The 22,678-nt window shown below is 39.2% G+C and overlaps 1 protein-coding gene across 2 annotated transcripts in view; it reads left to right on the forward strand.

The window, feature by feature from the left end:
- The window catches only part of Vwc2 (von Willebrand factor C domain containing 2), a 128,906-nt gene extending 106,783 nt beyond the window's left edge, over positions 1–22,123 (forward strand). For both annotated transcript variants that reach the window (XM_051200697.1, XM_051200698.1), the window contains one exon: positions 21,820–22,123. In XM_051200697.1, coding sequence (XP_051056654.1) covers positions 21,820–21,971 — 152 coding nt within the window. In that variant the 3' untranslated portion in view covers positions 21,972–22,123. The remainder of the gene's footprint in view (positions 1–21,819) is intronic.
- The last annotated feature ends 555 nt before the right edge of the window (positions 22,124–22,678 follow it).

Consider the following 22,678-nt stretch of genomic DNA (forward strand, 5'->3'; position numbering starts at 1 on the left):
TGTAGAGATGCCTTATTTGCTCTGCCTTCACGTCTGAAGACGATGACACAACCTGCCAAGACGACTTAAAACACAAAGTCTAAATTTATACATGCCATCCTTTTGATGTACTCACACTATTGTGGCTTTGCCCAATTTCTCCTGACAGGTCTCCAGAGTTCAGATACATTTAGTCACATTTATTCTCGAGGGCAGTCTGGGGGTACAGAGTGCTCCATGTGACTGTCAAGTCTCTTCCATAATTAGAACTGATGTTCCAAGGAAGAGAAAGGATATATAAAGGATATATGATGCTGCCAGCATCTACAACTGCACTTCTCTAGAGTCATATGAGAAAATGTATTATTAGAAGACACTCAAGACACGAGGCTATTTTCTGGTATTCTGTCATAAACAGCTATAGAGTCATTTGTTCATGCTGGCATCAATGGCCCTCTTTCACTGTGATCAATTTCATGACTGTATCCCAGATGTGGAATATACTGTAAAACTAATGGCTTGCTCAATCCATATAGCAGAACTTGCCTGGTGGTTACAAGCATTTAGATCCAGTCCTACTGTCTATACTTTGGATGGTTACAGTCAATTTTACGGAACTGATTCCTCTTTTCTTTTTTTAAGGTGTCATTGTTGCTTACTGTCACCAAAGGTTCTGAGACCTGCCCACCTGACTGTGTGCCTGCAGTGCCTTTCCAGCCTCCTTTCAGGGCCCTTCCCCTTGTGCCCCAAGGCTCCCTGCAGTATAACCATAAACAAAAGGCCCAGGAGATGAAATAGCTCATTTGAAGCTATTTATTTTACCTTCCTTTTTAGAGACTCTGCTTGTAGTATAATTGAAGTACATTATACAAACTAATGAAATAGCATGACAAGCCCGTTATGATTTATATATCCTAATTATTTCTAAATCTGTAGCTGGATCTCTTGTTACCAATCTCTCAAGTTTTAGAGGCATTTTGCTCTCCTCTGAATTACAGGGTGGTGATTATCCCTTCTTTCTGCTCTTCGGTTCTCTAGAGGAAGTATGACATTTGTTTGTTTGTTGTCTTATTTTTGCTTTGCCAGCAATGGTTACCTTTGTTCTTTTCAACAGGCTCACAATTGTTTCCTAAGTTATGTATTACAATCGAAAAATACACACACCCCCGGTTTTTTTCTACAGCCTCTGTTTGTATGCAGCCTGGCATCTTTTCTAAGTTAACAACTATAATCTCATTTAAATGAAATGTATCTTATCCTCTAACAATAATATTATACCCTAATTTTTCCAAAGATAGAGCCAGGAATGAGCAACTGTGTAGCCCCTTTACCAAGTTAAACCGACTTCCAGGATTTTGTTAATAGTTTTATTAGAACCACCCTTACTCTTTCCTACATATTGTGCCTTTGTGCACAATGGCAAAGCTCGATTGGCCTCAGAGACTATGGTGCCCAAATTTAAATATTTGGTCTCTTGTCCTTTAGACAACTGTGGCTAGATTATATTGCTACATCTTTTGTCTGTTACATGTTCTCTGAATGTTCTAATCTGATATGTGTTGACATTTTCTTCTGCATATTTTTTAGTTTATTCAACCTTCAGATTTTCTACTTTATCTTAGTTCTATATTTTGACCTCTTTAGATTATTACCACTTGAGGAATCTCAGCTTATTTGATTCCTATTTTCTCTTGAAAAATCTTGATAATGATTTCTGTTATTGACTATACTGAATAAACACAATTGAAATTCTGTATTAGATAATTCCAGAATGTGGAGCAATTGGCTTTAATGGTCTTATCCTCGTGCAATCCCATGTACTCTCACTTAAAAAAAAAAATTGTTGAGCATTATTTTTGAGGTATTTTGTAGGACTAATATAAGATTAAAAATAATGTCATCTTACCCAGAGAAGGTATACATGAGTATATGTACTGTCATCCAAACCTAGCCACTCTGGACTCTACCACACATAAGGTTCAAGCCACTGTGTTCCTTTACTCTTAGGAGTAAACAAAAAGTCATCAATTCTAACTCCTAACTCACAATAAGTGGTATTGATGGGCAGGTCTCTCTCAGCCCTTCATGTGGCTTTGGACGAAGTTATATGATAAAAATGTCTTCCAATTCTTGTACCTAGTGAGCCTTTCTCTTCAGCTGTTATTTCTGTGGATAGTAACTGTATGTAACATCCTCTTATGATGTTAGGTACAGTTTCTATTGTCAGTGAACATTTTTTTTTATCCTTTTATTTTCTACAAATTTATTTTCAAATTTTTCAAGGCTATTTAATTTTGTAAGAGGTCAAGTCTTTCTTAGACAGACTTACCACTGTTCCCTAATGTTTACTGTAGCACTTTATACTCTCTGGTTATTTTGTTGTTTGATTGTTTTCCATGTTTAAGTCTGCAGAAAGCCAGGTTTGGTTCCTCCTGTTCTCACTGTCCTCAGGCTCTAAAAGGTACCCAGCTCTGGTGCGAACACATGTGCTCCAGTGGGAGGACACAGGACCACATCAGCGTCTTGCTTCTATGTAGGCACATCTGTTTCACCAGTGGGTTCATGGAGAGTTCTGAGACCACAGTGACACCCCACCCATCTGATGATGCACCTATGGGACTTCTGAAACACAAAAGGACAGCCTAGGATTGCATTTGGGATAGCTGCAATTTGAGAGTATTGTAATTAAGTTGAAATTTAGCAAAAGAAAGACGGAAATAGGTCAACATAAGCCTCCCCTGTCTCTCCTCCTGCTCACATCCTTCCTCTGCTTCCTCTGCTGATGTTCTCAGATCTTTGTGTCTCAGGAAGTAAGCTAAACTCCCAAGATCTTTGTTGTTAGATCTATAAAATAGTGTGTCATCACATCTCTGAGATTCTCTGATAGTTCCCATCTGTCATGATGTGCTTGTCTTAAACTGCTACAGTACTATTTCAGAAAATATTCATTTTCACCAAAGTCTTTGATTTGGTTACATTTCATAGAGGATGATTATAAGTAGGCAATTGAAGGTAGTTTCTCTTCTAAAAAGTATTTATTGAAATCTTTTTCATATGATAATATGGTTTACTACAATAGTCATTTATTTTACACTGTTTAAACAGATACATTTCTAAGCAGAATTTACAGATTCATTTGTAAAGGATGAATAAATATTAAAGTAATAATCTCTATTATATAACACACTTAGTATCCACTTAATTGAGTAAAATTTTCCTTCCATGTGTTAAACTTGTCATGTAAATTAGATTTTCATACAACTTTATGGGCCCACAAGGAAATGAAGACAGATTTTAGACCAGCATCCAAGTGCCATCTGCTTGCTTATCAGTCACACACAGATTTTCTGTTTCACAAATTATTTAAAGCATAAAGTAATTGTGTATAAATATTTAAGAATACATCCACACATGCCATAAACTTGAAAATGAGCTGGCAGTGTAGTCACTGACTTCTCACTGCTTTAACTCACAAAACAGACAACAAACAAATGGAAGCAGCAAGCTCTTAACGGGAAAGCTAGAAGTTTGTGCCACTTCTAATTAGATGTCCAGGAGAGGTTCTGAAAAGCTCCCTATCCTGTGCCATGCCACTAACACTGCAGTCACACGAGGCCACTGAAAAGCAAATTAGAAAGAGAAAAGCAGCTGTACAGGTTATTTCACACCAATATGCCATCTACTGCCTCCATTTGTCTTCTCTTCAACACACAGCCCACACTTTTTCTTATATCATCATTGTAAAGATCAGGAAGGGGAGAGGCTGCCAGCCGGAGGGGAGGTGTGGAGGGAGGGGACAGAGGAGGAGAGAGGCAGTCTACAGGCAGACACTGCAGTCCCTCTGGAGCCTTCAGCTCCCCCACTTGCAGCTTTCCCCTGCTGGAGTCAGTGGACAGCTTTCTCACACAACCCTGGAAACACTCAACAGTCATTGGCAGAATCTTGTTTCTTTTCTTTACATATCAGATGGATGGCAATCAAAAGCTTCAACTCCACCTTTATTATTGTCTGAATTTTCATCAACTCCTAAAATCAAAATCTGCTAAAAGTTTCAATGCTTTCCATGAAAACTTCAAAGTTATGTGCAATTCCAATGGAACCACTCCCCACACACACACGCACATGTGCGTGCGCGCTCGTGCGTGCATGCACACACACACACACACAATTTTTGTTTTACTGGAGTCATGTCACAAAGAAGGGTGGGAAGAGTCAATGTAAGATGCTCCCTTGGGTGTGGAGGGGAGATAGCACAACTCACAGCAAACCTCAAGTATCAGGAAGAGAGAGGAGAAAGACAGATTGGTGGCCCTGCAGGCACAGTTGTGGCCAGGCCTAGAGCAACAGAAAGGGGTCCTCCTTGTGTTTGAGGAACCACTGAGACCACTGGAGGAAGGAAGCAGAGGTGTGCACCTGGGAGGGCAAAAGCAGGGAAGGGTGAGGTGAGCTGTGGGTATAGACCCCCCAGACCCTCTAAATTCCAGCAGGAGCTCCACTCACTGCAATCCAGATTACTATTTTCATTTCTAAACAAGAGCAAACATGAGTCAGCACAGAAACCTAAGGGACAGAAACATAGAAGCCTGAACATGAGAAACTAAACAAAATGGAAAATAGTAGAAGAATATAGAAAAAAAATGACAAACCTGAAAGGAAATTCCTTGACCACAGCAATAAAACAGTGGCTTTCAATAGGTCAAAAATAAAAGATTAAAAGCACTAGCTTACAAAATTATGAAATATACAGAGGACACCATAGTTGTGGAGATAAATTTATTATGGTAGATATTATATAACTCGATAATCATAAATGATTAAAGTCTCAATTAGGTGGGCTATTTTCTGACCTTACTGATAACGACTCAAAAGAAATAACAGAATTTGAATGGCGTGAAACACATGTTAAAAGTGAGCTATCTATTAAATTATTTAGTTACAGAATGACTTTTGCAAGGTTTTGAGAAGCAAGTAATATATATATTAACTAAAATTAGCATATAAAATCAGAATAACTCAATAAATTTAATAAAATTAGGATAATTCTAAACCACAGCCTCATTAAAAACAACTCTGCAAAGAAAAGTGCAGGAAAATTCCACTTAGTTATTAAAGAGGGTAACCTCATTAAATCACATTCCATAATGTAATACTCCATAAATATTTAGGATTCTTCTGGAAACCCTTTCAAACTACAAAGGTTCAATGTTACAAGAGCAGCAAAACATTTTTTATGAAGTATTTTTTTTCTAGTGTAATTCTCTAAGTTCTATCTGGGAGAAAAACAGAGCTGCTAACAGTGTGAGTTTGAGACAGTCTCATCATTGAGTCTAATCTTAGATCACTAACTCATTAGTGACTGCACTTAGGACATGGTCCCTGAAACAGGCAGATAGTGGAGATGGTAAGAAGGAACTGAATGCCCACACACTCAGATAAACTTTGTGGGACACTCTTGGTTCCTTGAACTCAGACACCTACCTCTGCCTCCTGACCACAGTGATTAAAGTCATGTGCCATCACACCAGGCCCAAATTGTGTCTAACTTCATGACTTTTTGTGAAGATTGACTGGTGTATGATATACCACATCAGGTTGGGATAGAATGACTAAAGAACTCTGAGCAGCTTCCAGGAGCCCAGGGAGAAGCAGCAGACCTTAGGAAGCAGGAGCACCATGCTGGGAACAGGAGATGATTTGGTGGGGGAGTTTTCCCACATTTTCCTTTAAAGGGCTCTGTTGTTTCTCTGAAGAACCTAAACTTGTTTCATTTTCATTCTTGCTTTGGAGTCATTGGCTATATTTTCTCCTTTAACTCTTCTAGTTAAAAATGACTTTGTAGTAGATTAACAGAGAAACACACATACTTGGTGTGTGCAGATGTACAATGTGTATGCACAAACACATGCACATACAAACTCAAGCGTTAGTTGCTTCACTCTTAAATAAATTACAGGGAAAATGCATCATAAAAAAACAAATTTTCCTCTCCTTTGGAGATTATGCCTGGTGAACTTAATTCATATGAATTAGGAATTTAAGCACATGAAAAAGAAATAGAGATGTAAGAGTTTGCTTCCTCTCTATCTGTGGGTCTGGAGGCTGAATGACCCTTTCCTATGGGGTCACATATCAGATATCCTGCTTATAAGATATTTATATTATGGTTTATAACTAGTAAACTTAGTTATAAAGTAGCAATGAAAATAATTCTATGATTCGGTTCACACCAACATGAGGAACTATATTAAAGGGTTGCAACATTAGGAAAGTTGAGAACCACTGATCTATAGAGATAATGGTGGCAGAAATTCATATTTGGGAATCAGGGCTCTGCTAAGGAGCTTGATTCACAGGAAGGAAGAAAGAAAAGCAGCTGTCACTAAACAGATATGGGAGGTAAAGTTTGCCATTTAGAGGTAATTTTATTATAATTTTATGGTTTCAAAGGAAAGATCACCTGCAGTCTAGTCTCTAAATAAAACACTGTAACATAAGCAAAGAGTGTCTCAACTATCTGGAGTTCTGTCTCACTCTTCTGCTATCCTGAGGTGTAGGCAAGGAGTTATAATGAGTTTTACAAACCAAGGTGGATGATAAATAGGTGTTTATTGGGAAATGAACTTACACAGGTAACAGTAAGTAATTATCATACATTCCTACTCAAAAGAGGTACACCCTGCCTCTCTAATGCTCTCCATGACCCAAGGTTCTCTGTCTCCTGCTCCTCTCCCTTAACCAGGTCACATCCACACCTGTAACTATACCCAAAGAGTATGGTCACTGTTACAGGTTCACAGGCAAGATGCAGCTACAATTCTCCTGTTAGTCTAAAGAAGAAGGTTTAGACTTGATACAAAACTATATACAATGATAGCAACTATCAAGTACATTCTAGGGGAAGGAGAGGTAAAAACATAAACAAATTAAGGCCTATAACCAGTAAAACAATAGAGAGCAATTGACATATACTACATGGCCAGTCCCAGGGAAAAGATATAACAGGGTTATATTGGGAAGCTGTCCTAATCTAGAAAGTTTAAGTCTTGTACTTAATGTTTCTATCTAAGAAAAGAGGACAACAGGTGTGACAGTCTAATCTTCAACCTCATCAAAGATCTGAGAAGGAAGATAACATCACTAGGGCAGGCAGGAAGTGCTTATACCTTCCAAAAGGTATAAGCAAAGACAGAAACAGCAGGCTACCTGGACAGTCACCCGAGGTCGAAGAACAGCATTGGGACAACCAACTTTGGCTAAGGCCTAGAGTATCTGACAGACCAACACAGAAGCAGGGAAGTTGAAAGACTGTCTGACCCTGACTTGGCAGGGTTTAAAAGTCTCTTTAAATTTATCTCCTGATAGCCCAGTAGGACAGCATGTCCAAAGACAGCAGTTGAGGTGGAGGCCAGTAGCCAAGGACAGAATGAACTCCAGAAGTAGTGTAATTGGTGCCCATCATACTCTTAGGAACAGCTCACTGCTGTTAGAAGCAATTGTCTGTGTCTCAACATTTAAATAGCACATTCTGTGGGTCTCTGAAGTGTTTGAAGATCAAATATCTATATCTGACCAACCTCATAGGTATAAGAAGCATGGGTAACTATAATCTGTAGTTCTTAGAAACATAATTGCTCAATGACTGAAGCTTCCCAAAATAATTTAGCAAGGACAATGACTACAAATACACACACACACACACACACACACACACACACACACCTATGAACAACAGAGGTAGAACTGAAATGTCTTGACTAGAGGTAGAACTGTATAGTGCAACATGACAAAATATTCTAAATTGTATCAATGTACAAAATATCTTAAGCGTATATATATATAAGCATACATACATAGTTTTATATTTGTGTATAAAACAACATACGCAGAAAAAGGACACTACACAGTCAACATACAAGAATCTAACAATGTAAGTTATCTATAGCTAATAGCTGCTAAAAATAGTTCACAAGAAAATATGTTAATCTACCTACATCGGATCTCAACCATATCCTTCTCATCCATACCCTTAAACTTCTCTAAAAGAGATGCCCAAGTCTGACCATCATCTTCCATACCCAACACTACACAACTTAAAACCAAGCCCTAAGCAGGTGATAATTATCCTTTTTTCAAGGACTGGAAAAAAAAAATACCCTTAAGGCCAATAGTAGGGAAAGGGGGAATTTTTTCTTAGAATTACTTCCTGCTGTCATGGCACTATGGTGCCTTTATGGGATCCTGTAAGGAAAAAATAAAACAAAACAAACAAACAAACAAAAAAAACCCCTAAAGCATAGCTGTACCGTTGTAGCTAGTCCTGCATAACAGGTGTCACTTGTCTGAAGCTCTTATCTGAAGCTCTGGCCAGAGTGTTATAAGGAGATATCCATCTCAGCTAGCTAATCTGGAATTATTTAGAGCAGTATAGCCCCAAATCCATCCTTATGTGGTGTTTACTAGTTCAAAGACATCAAGTTGAAATAAGTGGCATCGATGCAGTGGGGGTGTTTAATGACATGTGAAAGGCAACAGGGCATGACTTCACACACTTATTTGTGTCTTTGTTCACCAGCTCTCTATATCCTATGTCCTACCATTATTGTAGAAAAATCACTAGTAGCATACACATCAACAGGGTTGTGATTTTTAGCAGGGTGTTGAGAATGACAGTTCATTATCTGAGTTTAAAATTTCAACAGAGGTTTTACAGACATACTGAGCTCTGGTCTGTGTTGATAAAGTATTAGAGGCCGGGGAGGAGCTGCAGTGATCCCCTGGCCTCTGCCCTGTGTTGAGTACCATCACTGTGGGAGGCAGTTCTGCTAGAGACAGGGACAGCATGAATTCCCACCCTTTCACAAGGTTCAAGCTTGATTTGGGGTTTGTGAGCCTCTATGTAATTTATTGTCAGGCTAGACCAAGCTAAAAGGAGCCACTGTCATGGGTTACCCTGTGCTGGTATCCGTAGTACAGCACAGACTGTCCATTCCAGTAGCGACACTGGCAGATGTTAAAGGTAGGAAGGTTCCTGTGAACACCCCACCCAAGAGTGAGTTCTGTTAACAGTGGTATTAGGCCCTTCAATCCTTTATACTTGCGTCTTAGCAAAACACTACAGGTCTAGAGAGGTGGTTCAGTCTTTAAGAGTACTTGCTGTTCTCCTAAAGGGCCCAAGTTCATGTCCTAGAATCTATATGGTGGTTTGCAACTGCCTGTAACTCCAGCTTCAGGATATCTGATATTCTTCTGGCCTCCATTAGCATTCACACACATAGGTTGCATAAACAAACAAATAAAAATAAAAACAAATAATGTGAGACACTACAGACTGAATGATTGAGAAATGTTAGAGCCTATTTTCTTACAGTTCTGTAGGCAGAAAAGTCCAAGATCAAGTGGCTATCAAGTTCAGGGTGTCTTGTGAATACCTGTATCACAGTGGTACTTTCTTATGGTAGCACCCACACACAAAGATCCATTCTATAAGATATGCCCAGCCAGCCCTGAGGACATTTCATAATTCATTCCTTCTGGGAAATGGCCCTGCTTCAATACTGTCACACTAAGTGTCTGCACATGGATTTTGAGTAACACTGGCATGCAGACCATATCATATGAAACAGCCTCCATGACTGTCAACCCTCCATCCTGAAGTCAGGCCAGCATAGGAAAATTCAGTTTATCGAGGTTTATTTATCAACTGTCCCTGAGGAAAGAATACATTATTGTTATAGAACAGAATTATTTTGGAATTAGCTATCATTAGTTACCTAGGCCTAGTCAATAATAATATAATTAATCATTACTTACTACCCATATGACTCAATTAGACATATAGTTTCTGAATATACTTTCCATAGTTATGAAATTGTTTTGCCCATTGCCAAGCAAATAAATGACTAAGAAGATTATCTATTATATGTTAAAATTAAGTAATTGAAATTAAGGTTATTCTTTTTCCTCCCTTATAAATGCAACTCAATGTATGGGTGTTCATTTTTCTTTACGTGACTATAGTACCAAAATCCAATTTCATGCACCAGTATTGTTAATGCATTTACATTTTCCCATCAGGTAATTACAAGAGATGATTTTCCCAGAATTCTAAAGGTCTGCTTTGTTAAAGACTGAGAGACAGCTCTGCTTCTCATTGCCTAGTGCTCACATGAGTCAGGCTTCTTAATGACTTATTTAAATTTCTCTTTGATGTGCCTTTCTTTTTATAAATTTATTTTTATTTTTTTCAGATAATACATTTTGGTCACATTATTTTCCTTCTGCCAACTCTTTCCATATTCCAACCTCCCTTCCACCTCAGTTCATATTTTCTTTTAAAAGTAAATAACTGGGACTGGGCTCCTCAAAACTCATTGGTCTATGCACCATGTCCAGTTGCAGTTGTCAGCACTGGCCTCCAGCTTCTTTGATGGAGGGTGCTAACTACACTAATCTGTATGAAAAAATATCTGAGTATTATTAGGAATTATGCTGGTCTAGTAATGAGGCAGCAGTAAGTTCTCTTCTATAATCCATGGCCTACTTCACTAGGCTCAATATTCGATTAGGTTTTACCACACACAATTTCCTTCCTGTTGACTTATGGCAGGTCTTAAGTTCAATTAGACATCTGTTGTTTACCATAAACATATGGAGTGAAGAAGAGGGGTAAAAGTAACTGTATTCCAATTAAAATTAAAAACATACAAAAAGCACCCATGTGCACACACACATAAGAAACAAGGAGTCCATTTTGTGTTGGCCAACTACTCCTGAGTGGCCTCCTTTGGGTGTAGCTGATGTCCAAGTGTCATTTAGGATGTGACATTGTGCCCACTTGCCCTTCTCCTTGCTGGGATTTTTGTCTGCTTGGAACATTTGCAGGTCTTACGCATGTTGCTACAGTAACTTTGAGCTCATGTGTGCATGCCTGTTGTGTCTGGGAATTAGAGTAATCTACCACCTCTGGCTGTTTTATATTCTAGGCACTTTTCCTTTACCAGACAAAAGACTTGCAAACATGTTTTCTTCCATCTTGTAGCTTGTTGTCCTATTTCTTGTCATTTTCACAGAGTAATGCGTACATCTGAATGAAATAAAATGTGCCAATTTTCTCTTTTATATAATTCAGGCAGTCCTCGCTCACTGTCCTCCTGCCTCTGCCCTGTCAGTGCTTCATTTGCTGGATGTCCTGCCATGTCCATCTTGACCATGCACACTCATCTTCATGCAAAAGCTCACCAAGAATTCTGTGTTTTGACAACTTTGCCCTGTTAGTTTATAAAAAATGTTAGAATTTTAAGTGTGTTCTCCCTGCACTTTAATTTTGTGTAAAGTTCAGGACACGTGAATTGAGTCTGCTATTCCTTTATAGCCAATGATTTCAGCACCACATTATCAAAGACTCGTTTTTTTCTGCTGATTTTGATTTAACTGTCTCTACCTTTTCTAGTGTTCTAAGGTAGAAACTTAAATACTTTATTTAAAATGTTTTTTAAATGCATTTAATCCTGTATGTTCCCTTCTTGACTTTGCTATCTCTCATGTGTTAAGTATTTTCATTGTTAACGTAATTTAAAATAGTATTTAATTTCTCTTTGGATTTATCTTGCACCTCAATCTTATTGGATATGTACAATTGTATTTTGGGGTTATCCTCTTAAGGACAGCTGTGATGTAATGCATGTTCAGTATGATTAATCACACTTACTGCTCTAACTGTGCTGTACTTACAGTATGATTTTCCTTCTTTCTTCAACTTTCTAAAGTGTGTTGCATGTCCATCCTTGCTTTGTCTTAGTGAACATTCCAAATGTTCTTGAGAAAAAAAGTGTGTTTTCTTGCTGTTTAATGATATGAACAGAAGCCAGTGAGACCCAATGGATGACTGATGCTCTCCCGGTCCCTCTGTCCTCACTGATTTCCTGTTCGCTACATGTGTCCATTCTAGTATAGAACTGTTGTAGTTGCAAGTGTATGAGAGATTCATATATTTCTCCTGAAGTTCTATCAGATTTGTTTGTGATCCTCTCTAACAATCTCTCTTTTGATATAGTCAACCTATTGAATATACTTTGATAATTGCTATTATTTGACTTGTTTATATCTGTGACATTTGTTACTTTTCTCTCTGTTGCTTTTGTGTTTTCTTCCTGTTTTTGTCTCTAGTTCTTTTCTGCACTTTGTGATTTCATGTGAGCATTTTATGGTTCCATAGAGTATCTGTTATTCTTCCTATTCTTAGCACTTTTTTATTGGTTACCATAAAGTTTGCAATGTACATTTACTGAGTTCTTCTGTAATGATGATAGGTGATGATTTTCCAAAACGACACAACAGCCTCCAAACAAGATATTTTCTTACAAATAAAACATCAAAGTGGATTAAGGGAAAAAATGAAGGTCATTATCAGTCATTAAAGAAAGAAACATTCAAATTTGAGAATGTACTACTACTCTTTCAGAATGGTTTAAGCTAATACATCTGACAATGCCAGAAGCAAATAAATAGGGCTCTGGTGGAATGTAAAATTTGATATCTCTGTAGAAAACCATTCTCTACATTCTGCATCCAAGATAAGCAGTGCCTTAAACAATAACATCTAGCTATGGTGGACAATCAAGAGCAATCGGAATGGCTTTTGTTTTGGGTGTTGCTGAGGACTCACTGACCAGTAACTTGTAAGGAAGTATCCAGGCTAGCACCTGAGATTTTTATTTGCTACTCATGTCTTTTGGGAGTAGCTCTGTCCACCCATAGAACTTCACTGACCAGGAAACTCTCTCTCTTCTGACTTGCTTAATAATATTAGAAAGTTCTGTGCAGAGTTTTAGGGGAGAAAAGTCATCAGTGGTCTCCATCAGTGCTGAACCATGAAAGCTACATACAATATCAAATTGCCTGGCAAGACAGACGTGCCAACTGGTGCAATAGCGGCAATAATGGTTACAGGGATAACCGATTACTTTCTGATTGTAGATGAGAAGATGTCCAGCTCCACAGATGGTATTTATATTGTAAACCTGGTCAAAAGCCCATAACTAGGGAACTGATAGGTTGACATTTGGGGAAACTTGTTATGTTAAATGGACATGCTCTTAAACTGCCTTCTAGAATATGTCTGTGCCTATAATTTTGGGTTCCTCTCAAATTATATATTTAACTTTTTTCAGTAGGTAGCATTTAATACGTGGCTGTGTGTGTTTGTTTGTGTATATATGTATGTGTGTATATTTATGTATGTATATATATATATATATGTGTGTGTGTGCATATATATATATATATATATATATATATATATATTCACCAAGTATAAATAATTCCAAGTGTTGAGCTGTAGATGAACCATCCCTATTAACCTCTCTTTGCATCGAAGGCTTAGGAAACATCATAGAATAGTGGGGATAACGAATGAAATAGATGACAGATTAAAAAGAATAACGATGAAAGGCACATTTCTGAGCATGCTATAGCTGCTGAACATCCATTCACAGCAGCTGAGGTTACTGACACAAGTTCTGCATAAGATCAAACTCATCAAAGTTCTAGCATGAGTAGGAAACCACCAAGAGACCCCCACAGACACACATACACCTTTGGTCGTATGAATAGTTGATTGCTGCTGAAAGTAAAAACATCACCCTTCTTGGGGACGTGTTGCCCATGCCACAGTGTGTGTTATCACACACAAATCACATATGAGCAATACTGAGTGGGCTGGTTATTAAAAACAAACAAACAAAGGACATGAATTTGGGATGGTGATGGAGTGAGGGACCCTAGGGGGTTGGAGGTAGGTAATGGTGGAAGAAATTAAAATACATTCTATACAAGTATGAAAGTTTCAAAGAATAAAAATAAATTTTAAAGCAAAGGTGTTACAGGATCCTGATGGGTGTCCCTTGGGGGTGAGGGAAAGCAGGCATGACATTAACATCATAGGCACTGGGAAACAACAAGCTCAGTTTATCCCAGGAAGAGGTTGGCCTTTCTTACATACACTTCATCCCTGCCCCAGGGGAGGAGATCCACTGAGCTGGCATCTGATGAGGTGATGTGGTCGCTGTCCATAGGTCCATGCCATGTCTCATCTGCTATTGTCAAGCACCTCTGGCAGGAAGGCTGGCCGTCAGGAAATATCTACTGCAAATGCTCTGGATTTGCTGTCAGGCCCACTGAGGCTTAGTTATCCTACATTTCTACCCTTTTTGTCATTTTTGTAGGACATGCTCAGTGGGAGCTAGGGTGCTTTGCCCTGGGCTTGTTGTCCCCACTCAGGAGGGCTCAGCATAATGGACTGTGCTTGTCTTAGGTCAGTTGACTACCAGCCCTAGAAGTGCATCAATCCTGGCGAGCTCTGAGGGTGGTGGATCAGGAAGTATCTCAGTAAGCCATACATGCACCTCCTCTCTAGGACAGTTTTGTCCTGAGTGTCGTTAAGCCATTAGTACCTGGAGGGTCACCTTGATGACCACCTCTTGTTGATGAATATGCTGCAGTAGACATCTAAACAAGAGAAGAAGTAGGGACACCCTCCCCCCCCCACAAACAGTAAAACATATATAAGGATCCAAGAGAGATCAAGGAGTCTTTTTAAATTGCTCCACACACTCATCAAAAAATAGGTCTCCAAAGTCATGTCTAATTGATGAAACTGATCCGGAAGTGATATGGAGAAAACTGGAGAGCTTGTCCATCCAAGTCCCTTGTATGTATTGTGTCAAACGGAATCTTTCTGAGGAACTAATAAAAACCTTGTAGGGGGGTGAGACAAATAGCTTGGTATTTGCTGTGAGGGGTCATATGCTAACAATGGCATGTCCTTTATCAAAGTCAGTAATACATGTATAGCCTGATAAATATGTAAATGCATCATTCATTGCCCAAAATATGTTTGAAGTACAGCAAACTGGAACCAGACTCACTGGCCACTTTGTGAATGAGGCAGAGATGGGCCAAAGCAGTGGGTATCCATTGCTGAACGGCTGTGTTAGGGCCTGAGTTCACTGAAAAGGCCATGCTCAAACCCTGTGGTATCACAGTTGAGATAGGTGGCAAAGTGTTTGCTGTGATGGGGAAACAGCATGATAGGTCCCTGCATGGGTACTGCAGGGAAGGTGTAGGCACCCATAGTTTGGGGACGGTAGCGGGGGCGGGGGGAGGACCTGGTTGTAAAAGCAGTTCTTATTTGGTCTAGATAATAAAGGGCCAGCACCATATAGAGAGGGAAATGCTGAGAGATCAAAGAGAAGGAGCAAGCCACAGCACACCTTACCTCCTAAGCATCTCAGCAGAGAAGAGAGCGATTTCCTGTTTCTCCCTGCTTATATCCTGGTTTTGCCCAGCTACATCACTTCCTGTCTGTCTATACAGACCTCCTGGGGGATCAGTCCTTATAAGGAGGTACCAGGGAAACCAAGACAATCTATACCTTCCTATCACTTTCACAAGACAAACAAAGACGAACACCAAAAGAAGAGAGGGCTCCCACAGTGGGATGGAAAGAGCACTTAATACAGAGGGGCTACCTATCAAAAAACACTGATCAGGGGCGCTATCTAGCACCAAGACCAATACAAGATTGGGTCATTGAAAAGGGCAAAAATGGTGACACAAAAAATTACTGAGGCAATGACAACAATGACAGCAATCCGGGGGGGGGGGGCTCAATACCCATGTGGAGCCCCACATTGCAGGGCGCCAGATGTTGTAGCATCCTGACAGGTTGTGTCACAGGCATCAGGAACAAGTAGAAACAACAAGCTCAGTTTATTCCAGGAAGGGGTTAGCCTTATATACTCCCCAGCCTGGCCTCGGGGGAAGAGATCCACTAAGCTGTCATCTGCTGAGATGACATGGTTGCTGTCCATAGGTCCACATCATCTCTTGTCAGACTCCCTGCTGTTGTCAAGGCCCTCTGGCAAACCCAGTCACACTGTCAGGACATATCTACTGTGCATGCTCTTAGCCAACTATCAAGAGATATCTACTGCTCATGCTCTAGGTCGGCTGTCAGGCCCACTGAGGCTTAGTCAGCCCACAAAAATAGTTCTAGTTGGCAGTTTCTTATAAAACTAAAAGTGCAATTAACATACAAACATGCAATTGTTCTCTGCTGCATTCACCTTAGAGATATGAAAACTTTATTTTCACCAGGAATATATAGCAATGTTTATAGACATTACATAGAATGTCCAAAAAGTTGTACTTGTCTCTCAATAGGTAGATGGCTCAACTGCAGTTTATTCATGGCATGAAGTATGTCTTATCTATAAGAAGAAATGAACTCCCTACTTGGGATCTGTAAAGACTTGTGCTGAGTTTCTATAGTCAATCTCAAAAGACTAACCTGCTGTATGGCTCTGTTTATATAATGTGCTTTTCATGATACAACTATAGATATAGAAAATAATACTATAATGGTGCTGAGGTGGTAAAGGTGGTGGGGAGAAGAGTAATATGACCTGTGAAGCATGGCATGAGTAAGCGTTCATGGGTAACGAAACAGGTTTTTTTGTTTATTATGGTATTGACTATTAAAAATTCAATAAATAAAAAAATAACCAAGATGTACAAACATTATGCCATAGCTGCTCCTTTTCAGTATTGCGGTATAATTATATAAAACTACTATTATGGAATGTTGTGTGAAGTGTCATACCTTTTCAGACTACCATCTTTGCAATCATGTGGTCTGATTTAAATCAAATACAAAACCTGAAAGTTTTAATTACTATAACGTGAAAAATAAAAGAGAAAGAGACTGATATTGGGGTTCAGACTTCAAGCTGAAGATCAGAAAATCAAAGCATCTGGTCACTAGCTCTTATTTTACCTCAGGTGATGTTGGCTCCACCAAACCCTCAGACTGCTGCCTCTCCTTAGTATGGCTGGAGAATCCTGTGACTTCAATGACTTCCTATCTTCAATGGGCCTGGAGAAGGAATGCCTAATATTAACTACTGAAGACCATGCCTCTACCTTTTATGCCCCTCTAGTGCTGAGATTAAAGGCATGTGACCCCAGATGCTAAGATCATATTTATGTAAGCCATTTCTCTTTTGGACTGGATCAATCTTGTGTAGATCAGGGTAGCCTTGAACTCACAGAGATCCATCTAACTCTTAATCCTGAATCCTATGAATAAAGGTGTGTACCACCACCTCCTAGTTTCTGGCTTCTGGAATTAAGGTATCACCACTGTTTGATCTCTATAGCTTGAGGCTGACTTCGCTTCCTGAGGGCCAGTTTTAATAATTCATAAGTAATATATCACCACAAATTACTATGCTTGATAAAGTAAGTAAGAGAATCTACACTTGGAGACACATATATTTATGAGTATTTCTCTGTTCTGCCAGCCAGCTCACAAATAATGGCACAAAGACTTATTAATTAGGAGAGCCTGGACTATAGCTTGGATTTGTTCCCAAGTATCTCTTATAACTTAAATTAACCCATAATTTTGTCACTCTATGTTCTACCACATAGCTTTCAGCTCTGTCCCATTCTGTGTGTCTGACTGGCTTCTCTGGTTCTCTTCTTGCCAGAATCCTCATTGCCTCTGTAATTCCCAACTAGCTTCTTTCTTGCTATTGGCTATTCAGCATTCTATTGAACCAATCACAGCAATACATTTTCCTACAGTGTAAAAATGTCCCATAACTTGGCTAATTTATACCATTGCTACTTGAAATATAAAAGCTGTAGATAATTGGAAACTATTACTGAAATTTAAATTTGAGTAAGATTAATATAATTTACCAAGCATTTTATACCATTTTGACCCAAAATAATTTCTAAACTACAAGAGTAGTAGTGTCTTAATATATGTATTATAGATTAAATATCTTAAGCAAGAAAACAAGCAACATGATGTACAATTCCAATTAAAAGTTACCATCCAAAAATGATAACAGAAAAATAATTTTCTATTCTAAAAGTTATTTTGTATGAAAAAAGCCAACCTCATATATTATTTAAATGTCTGTCTTAACCAATTTTTTATTATTATAACAAAATACTCAATGTAGTATGAATATTAAAAACCCAGAGACAAATATTGAGGTTCAAGCTGAAGATCAGAAAATCAAAGCAGCCAGCTACTAGCTCATACCTCTACCTCAGACTGAAAGGGTGATCCTGTCTTCAAGAATCCTCAGACTCCAATCTCAGACTGCACTTTACCAAGGCTGGGGTGAATCCTATCCTCAGTGTGGCTGAAGACTGAATGCCACATAAGACCTTGATCTCTCTAGTGCTGGGATTAAAAATATGTTCCACCACTGCATGGCCTCTATGGCTGTGGCAAGCTTAGTATTCTGATCTTCAAGCAAGGTGTATTAGATCATAAACTATATCAAAACAACTCAAGGCAGGCTACTTTATTAAAAGGGAAGTTTATCTAGCTCCCAGTCATAAAACAGTCATCACCTCTAAATAGGCAAGACTTCCAGTGGAGGGACTGGGATCCCCACCCAGTCACACAACTTTTGACCTACAATTGGCCATGCCTACAAGATATGCTGGGGCAAAGAGGGCACAGAATTTATGGGAGTGGCCAGCCAATGACTGGTGCGCCTTGAGACCCATGCCATGAGAGGTTGCCCACCCCTGACAATGCCTGGAGTGCCAGGACCCATATAGAACCAAACATGACTGTCAAAAAAAAAAAAAGTCAAAGAAATAATTCCCAATGATATTCTGTTATATTCATAGATTGGTCCCTAGCCCAATTATCATCAGAGAGATTTCACACAGCAATTGATGGAAACACAGATGCAGAGACCCATAGCCAAAAATTAGACAAGATTGTGGGAGCCAGAAGGGCCAAGATGTCACAAGAAAACCCACAGAATCAACTAACTTAGGCTCATAGGGGCTCACAGAGACTAAACTCCCAACTAGAGAACTGAACCAGTTGCACTGGACAAACCTAGGCCTTATGTACAAATATTAGAATTGTATAGCTTGATCCTCTTGTGGACTCCTAATGGTGGGGGAAGAGACTGTCTCTGACTCTGTTGCCTGCTCTTAGAACCCTTTCCTCCTGCTGGGTTGCCCAGTCTAGCCTTAATAGGAGAGGAGGTACCTAGTCTTACTGCAATTTGATATGCTATGGCTGGCTGAAATACATGGGAGGTCTTCCCTTTTCTAAAGAAAAAGGAGGCAAAGTAGATTGGGGAGGTGTACTGGGGGTAAGAACTGCGAAGAGAGGAGAGAGGGGAAAATGTGATTGGGATAAAAAATTTTAGAAATCAAGAGAAAAATTAAAGCTGAATCTATATGTCTTTATTTTTAATTCGTTTATTTATCTTATATTCCAACACAGCCTTCCCTCCCTCCTCTCCTCCCACTTCCCCCCACTCCTTCCCTCAATCAACCCCTCCTGCATATTTTTCTCAGAAAGAGGCAGGCCTCCCATGAGTGTTAGCAAAGCATGATACATCAAGCTGCCATAAGACCAAGTACCTCCCATGTATTCAGACTGGACAAGGCAATCCAGCATGAGGAATAGGATCCCAAGAGCCTGTCAAAAGCATCAGGGACAGCCCTTGTTCCAGTTGCTGGGAGTCCTACAAATAGGCCAAGATACACAACCGTCACATCTATGCAGAGGGTCTAGGTTGGTCCCATGCAAAATTCCCTGGTAGATGGTACAGTTCTGTGAGCTCCCATGAACCAGGCTCGCCATTTCTGTGGGTTTTCCTGTGATGTGCATGACACCCTTACCTCCTGGCTCCTACAATTCCTCTTCCCTTTCCTCAGCAAGACTCCCCTGAGCTCAGCCCAAGGTTTGGCCACTGGTCTCTGAATCTACCTCCATCAATCACTGGATGAAGGCTTTCTGACTACAACGGAGGTTGTCACCAATCCAGTCACTGGAGATATCCACTTCAGGCTATACATCTACTGTTGCCAGGAGTCTTAGCTGTAGCTATCCTTGTAGACTAATGGAAGTTTCCACTGTATCAGGCTTCTACCCCACTCTGTAAAATCCCTCTTTCCAGTCATCTCAACACTTTCCCCCTTTGCCCCCAAGACAATCCCTCAAGTTCCCATGTCTATCTACCCCTAGTCCAACCAGGAGATCCCTATACCATCATCCCAAAGGGGCAATTGCTGAAGCTTCCTTCAAATTCTCCCTTACTCTCTTTCATATTCATTGCCATTTTAAAAATCTGTTGTTATATGTGTGTGTTTCTACAGACATAAAAGCAATGGCTTATTTCTATATGCTACCTACATATGTATATGTTTTCAGGGTTAACACTTGTTATTGGATAACCAATTGGTATGTTCTTCCCTTGACTTGACTTCTACTCTCATTATTTCTCAGTTGCCTGTAGTTCTTTGCCTAGAGTTGAAGCCTCCTAAGCATTCCATCTTGTGTGTCTATTGATATTATCTTTGTTTAGTTCATGTTTAGGCAGCCATATTAATGAGGCTTAATGGATGTTGCTTCTGACATTCATAAGGATAATATCACAGCAAACTCCCTTATCCTCTGGCTTTGAAAAGTTTTCTGTCCCCTCTTTTGCAATAACCTCTGAACCTTGGGTGCAGAAGTTGTATTATAAATGTATTGGTTGGGACTGTGCTTCATAATTGTGAATTTTTATTAGTTTTGCTTTTCTGTAATGATCTCCATCTATTGCAAAGAGAAGTTTCCTTGATGAGAGATAAGGACTATATTCATCTGTGGGTATAAGGACCAATATTTAGATTGCAGTAAGGGATTATTATGGTTTAGTAAAGTAGCAGTTGCAAGTTCTCTTCCAAGATCCATGGACTAACTATCCCTAGATTTCCAGTACCAGGCATGATTTCCCTCTTGTTGAGTTGGCCTTATGTACAATTAGAGAGCTGTTGCTATCATCAAGGTGTGTGTGTCAACAGTACCCTTAGGATTATGGTGTCATGCTAGTCATTGCTGTGGTTCACAGGTATCACAGCTGGGTAGGACAGTTCAGTTTGTTGCTTCCCTTTTTTGGGAGTTTGCATGATACCTTCTGGTTTGCCCTTGGATATCCCCAAGAGGTGGAAAGTAAGTGGAAGGTAAATGCTGCTTACTTAAGAGAACTGAGGCCCAAACAAGTAATCTTTTATAATAGCATTAGTTTCAACTCACACTGGAAATATTTTTCCTGTTCATTTTTCATGCCCTTGAATTTATACCTAAATTTAAGCACCAAAGGCTTACTGTCAGCTTTTACTTGGTGTTACTAGCAAGGCTTACAGGCATTCTTGGTTCTTAAGGACTGTGAAAGACATACCCCTGCATAGTAACAGCGGGTACTGCTCTAACTGTGTGGTCTCCAGATAAGCATTAACATCACCTAAGAACTTACTTATTTGGCCCCTAAACTGGAACTCTGGTGTTGGGGCCTGAAGCCAGTAACTGAACAGAATTCCTGGTAATTGTGATATCTGATGTTTTAATACAAGTGGGAAGTTGTGGGATGACCGTTTTCTTGTTTGCATTCTCTCTGCTAAGACTGTCAAGAAGAGTGAGCCTCGTTCTGGAGCTACTGGTTGGCTATGCTCTTTCAGTAATTATTTAACATTAGTTAAATCTGATAATTATAGATGTAGTTTCTAAAAAGCCCCCACCAAATGGAGTAGTCTACATGTGAAAATAGTAATGCTTTAGTCCTAAAATGTTAGGTAACAGTGGTTTCAATTCAGAAAAAAAGTTGGTGTTCTTTGTGTTTCTAGTTCTGGATTTTCTAACTATACTTCCTAAGAGGGTAAATGAAACACAGTGTAGTGCTATTTATCTAATATTTTACATTGTACATTTATGCAACCAATAGTATGAAATGTTTTTCTGCATTCCAGGCCCAAACTGCTTTGCAGAAACTGCTGTCATCCCAGCTGGTAGAGAAGTAAAGACCGACGAATGCACCATATGTCACTGTACTTATGAGGAGGGTACGTGGAGGATCGAACGGCAAGCCATGTGCACAAGGCATGAATGCAGGCAAATGTAGACTTCACAATACAAAAACTCTTATGTTTTTCTAGAATATTTTACTAATGTGACATTCTAGATGACTCTGAGAAATATCAATCACAAAGAGAAGACTTTGGATAAGGACTCAAGGAGAATGGTTGGTACTTTTCCTTTTCTTGGTAACAATTACAGCAATTACAGCAAGAGACAGAAATGGATGTATTTCAAAACATCAATAAGAACTTTGGACATAAACTCCCTCTCTAAATAAATGTGCTATTTTCACAGTAAGTACACTAAAGTTCACTATTATATATTAAATGTGTTTCTATAATCCCTCTATTAGAGTCTTATATATTAAAAAATGCTGTTGTCAACCGTCCTCACTGTGTTAGCCTTCATTCCATCAAAGGGGGTGCTGGTGGTCCCAGTAATATTTTACATCTGCACATGGAATACTGCACCCTATTAAGGGACTCAGAAAATAATGACTACTTTATATCAAAATCCTGTTCAAATGCTATTAAATTAATGCTATGTATTCAAAACTTGCCCTTACAACACAATCTAATTCACATAAATAGGCTTTCATATTTTAGTAGCCCATTTCTTTTATCAGTTCATCATTCATTTGAGAAATTTAGGTATAAAGATTGCTAGCATATACTTTTTCAGTTTTCATAGTAGTCCATAATACTTACCTGCATTTCATTTTCATCCACGTTATCTATTTTTCTAAGCAAG

Source organism: Phodopus roborovskii, unplaced genomic scaffold (genome assembly GCF_943737965.1).
Source record: "Phodopus roborovskii unplaced genomic scaffold, PHOROB, whole genome shotgun sequence".
NCBI lineage: Eukaryota > Metazoa > Chordata > Mammalia > Rodentia > Cricetidae > Phodopus > Phodopus roborovskii.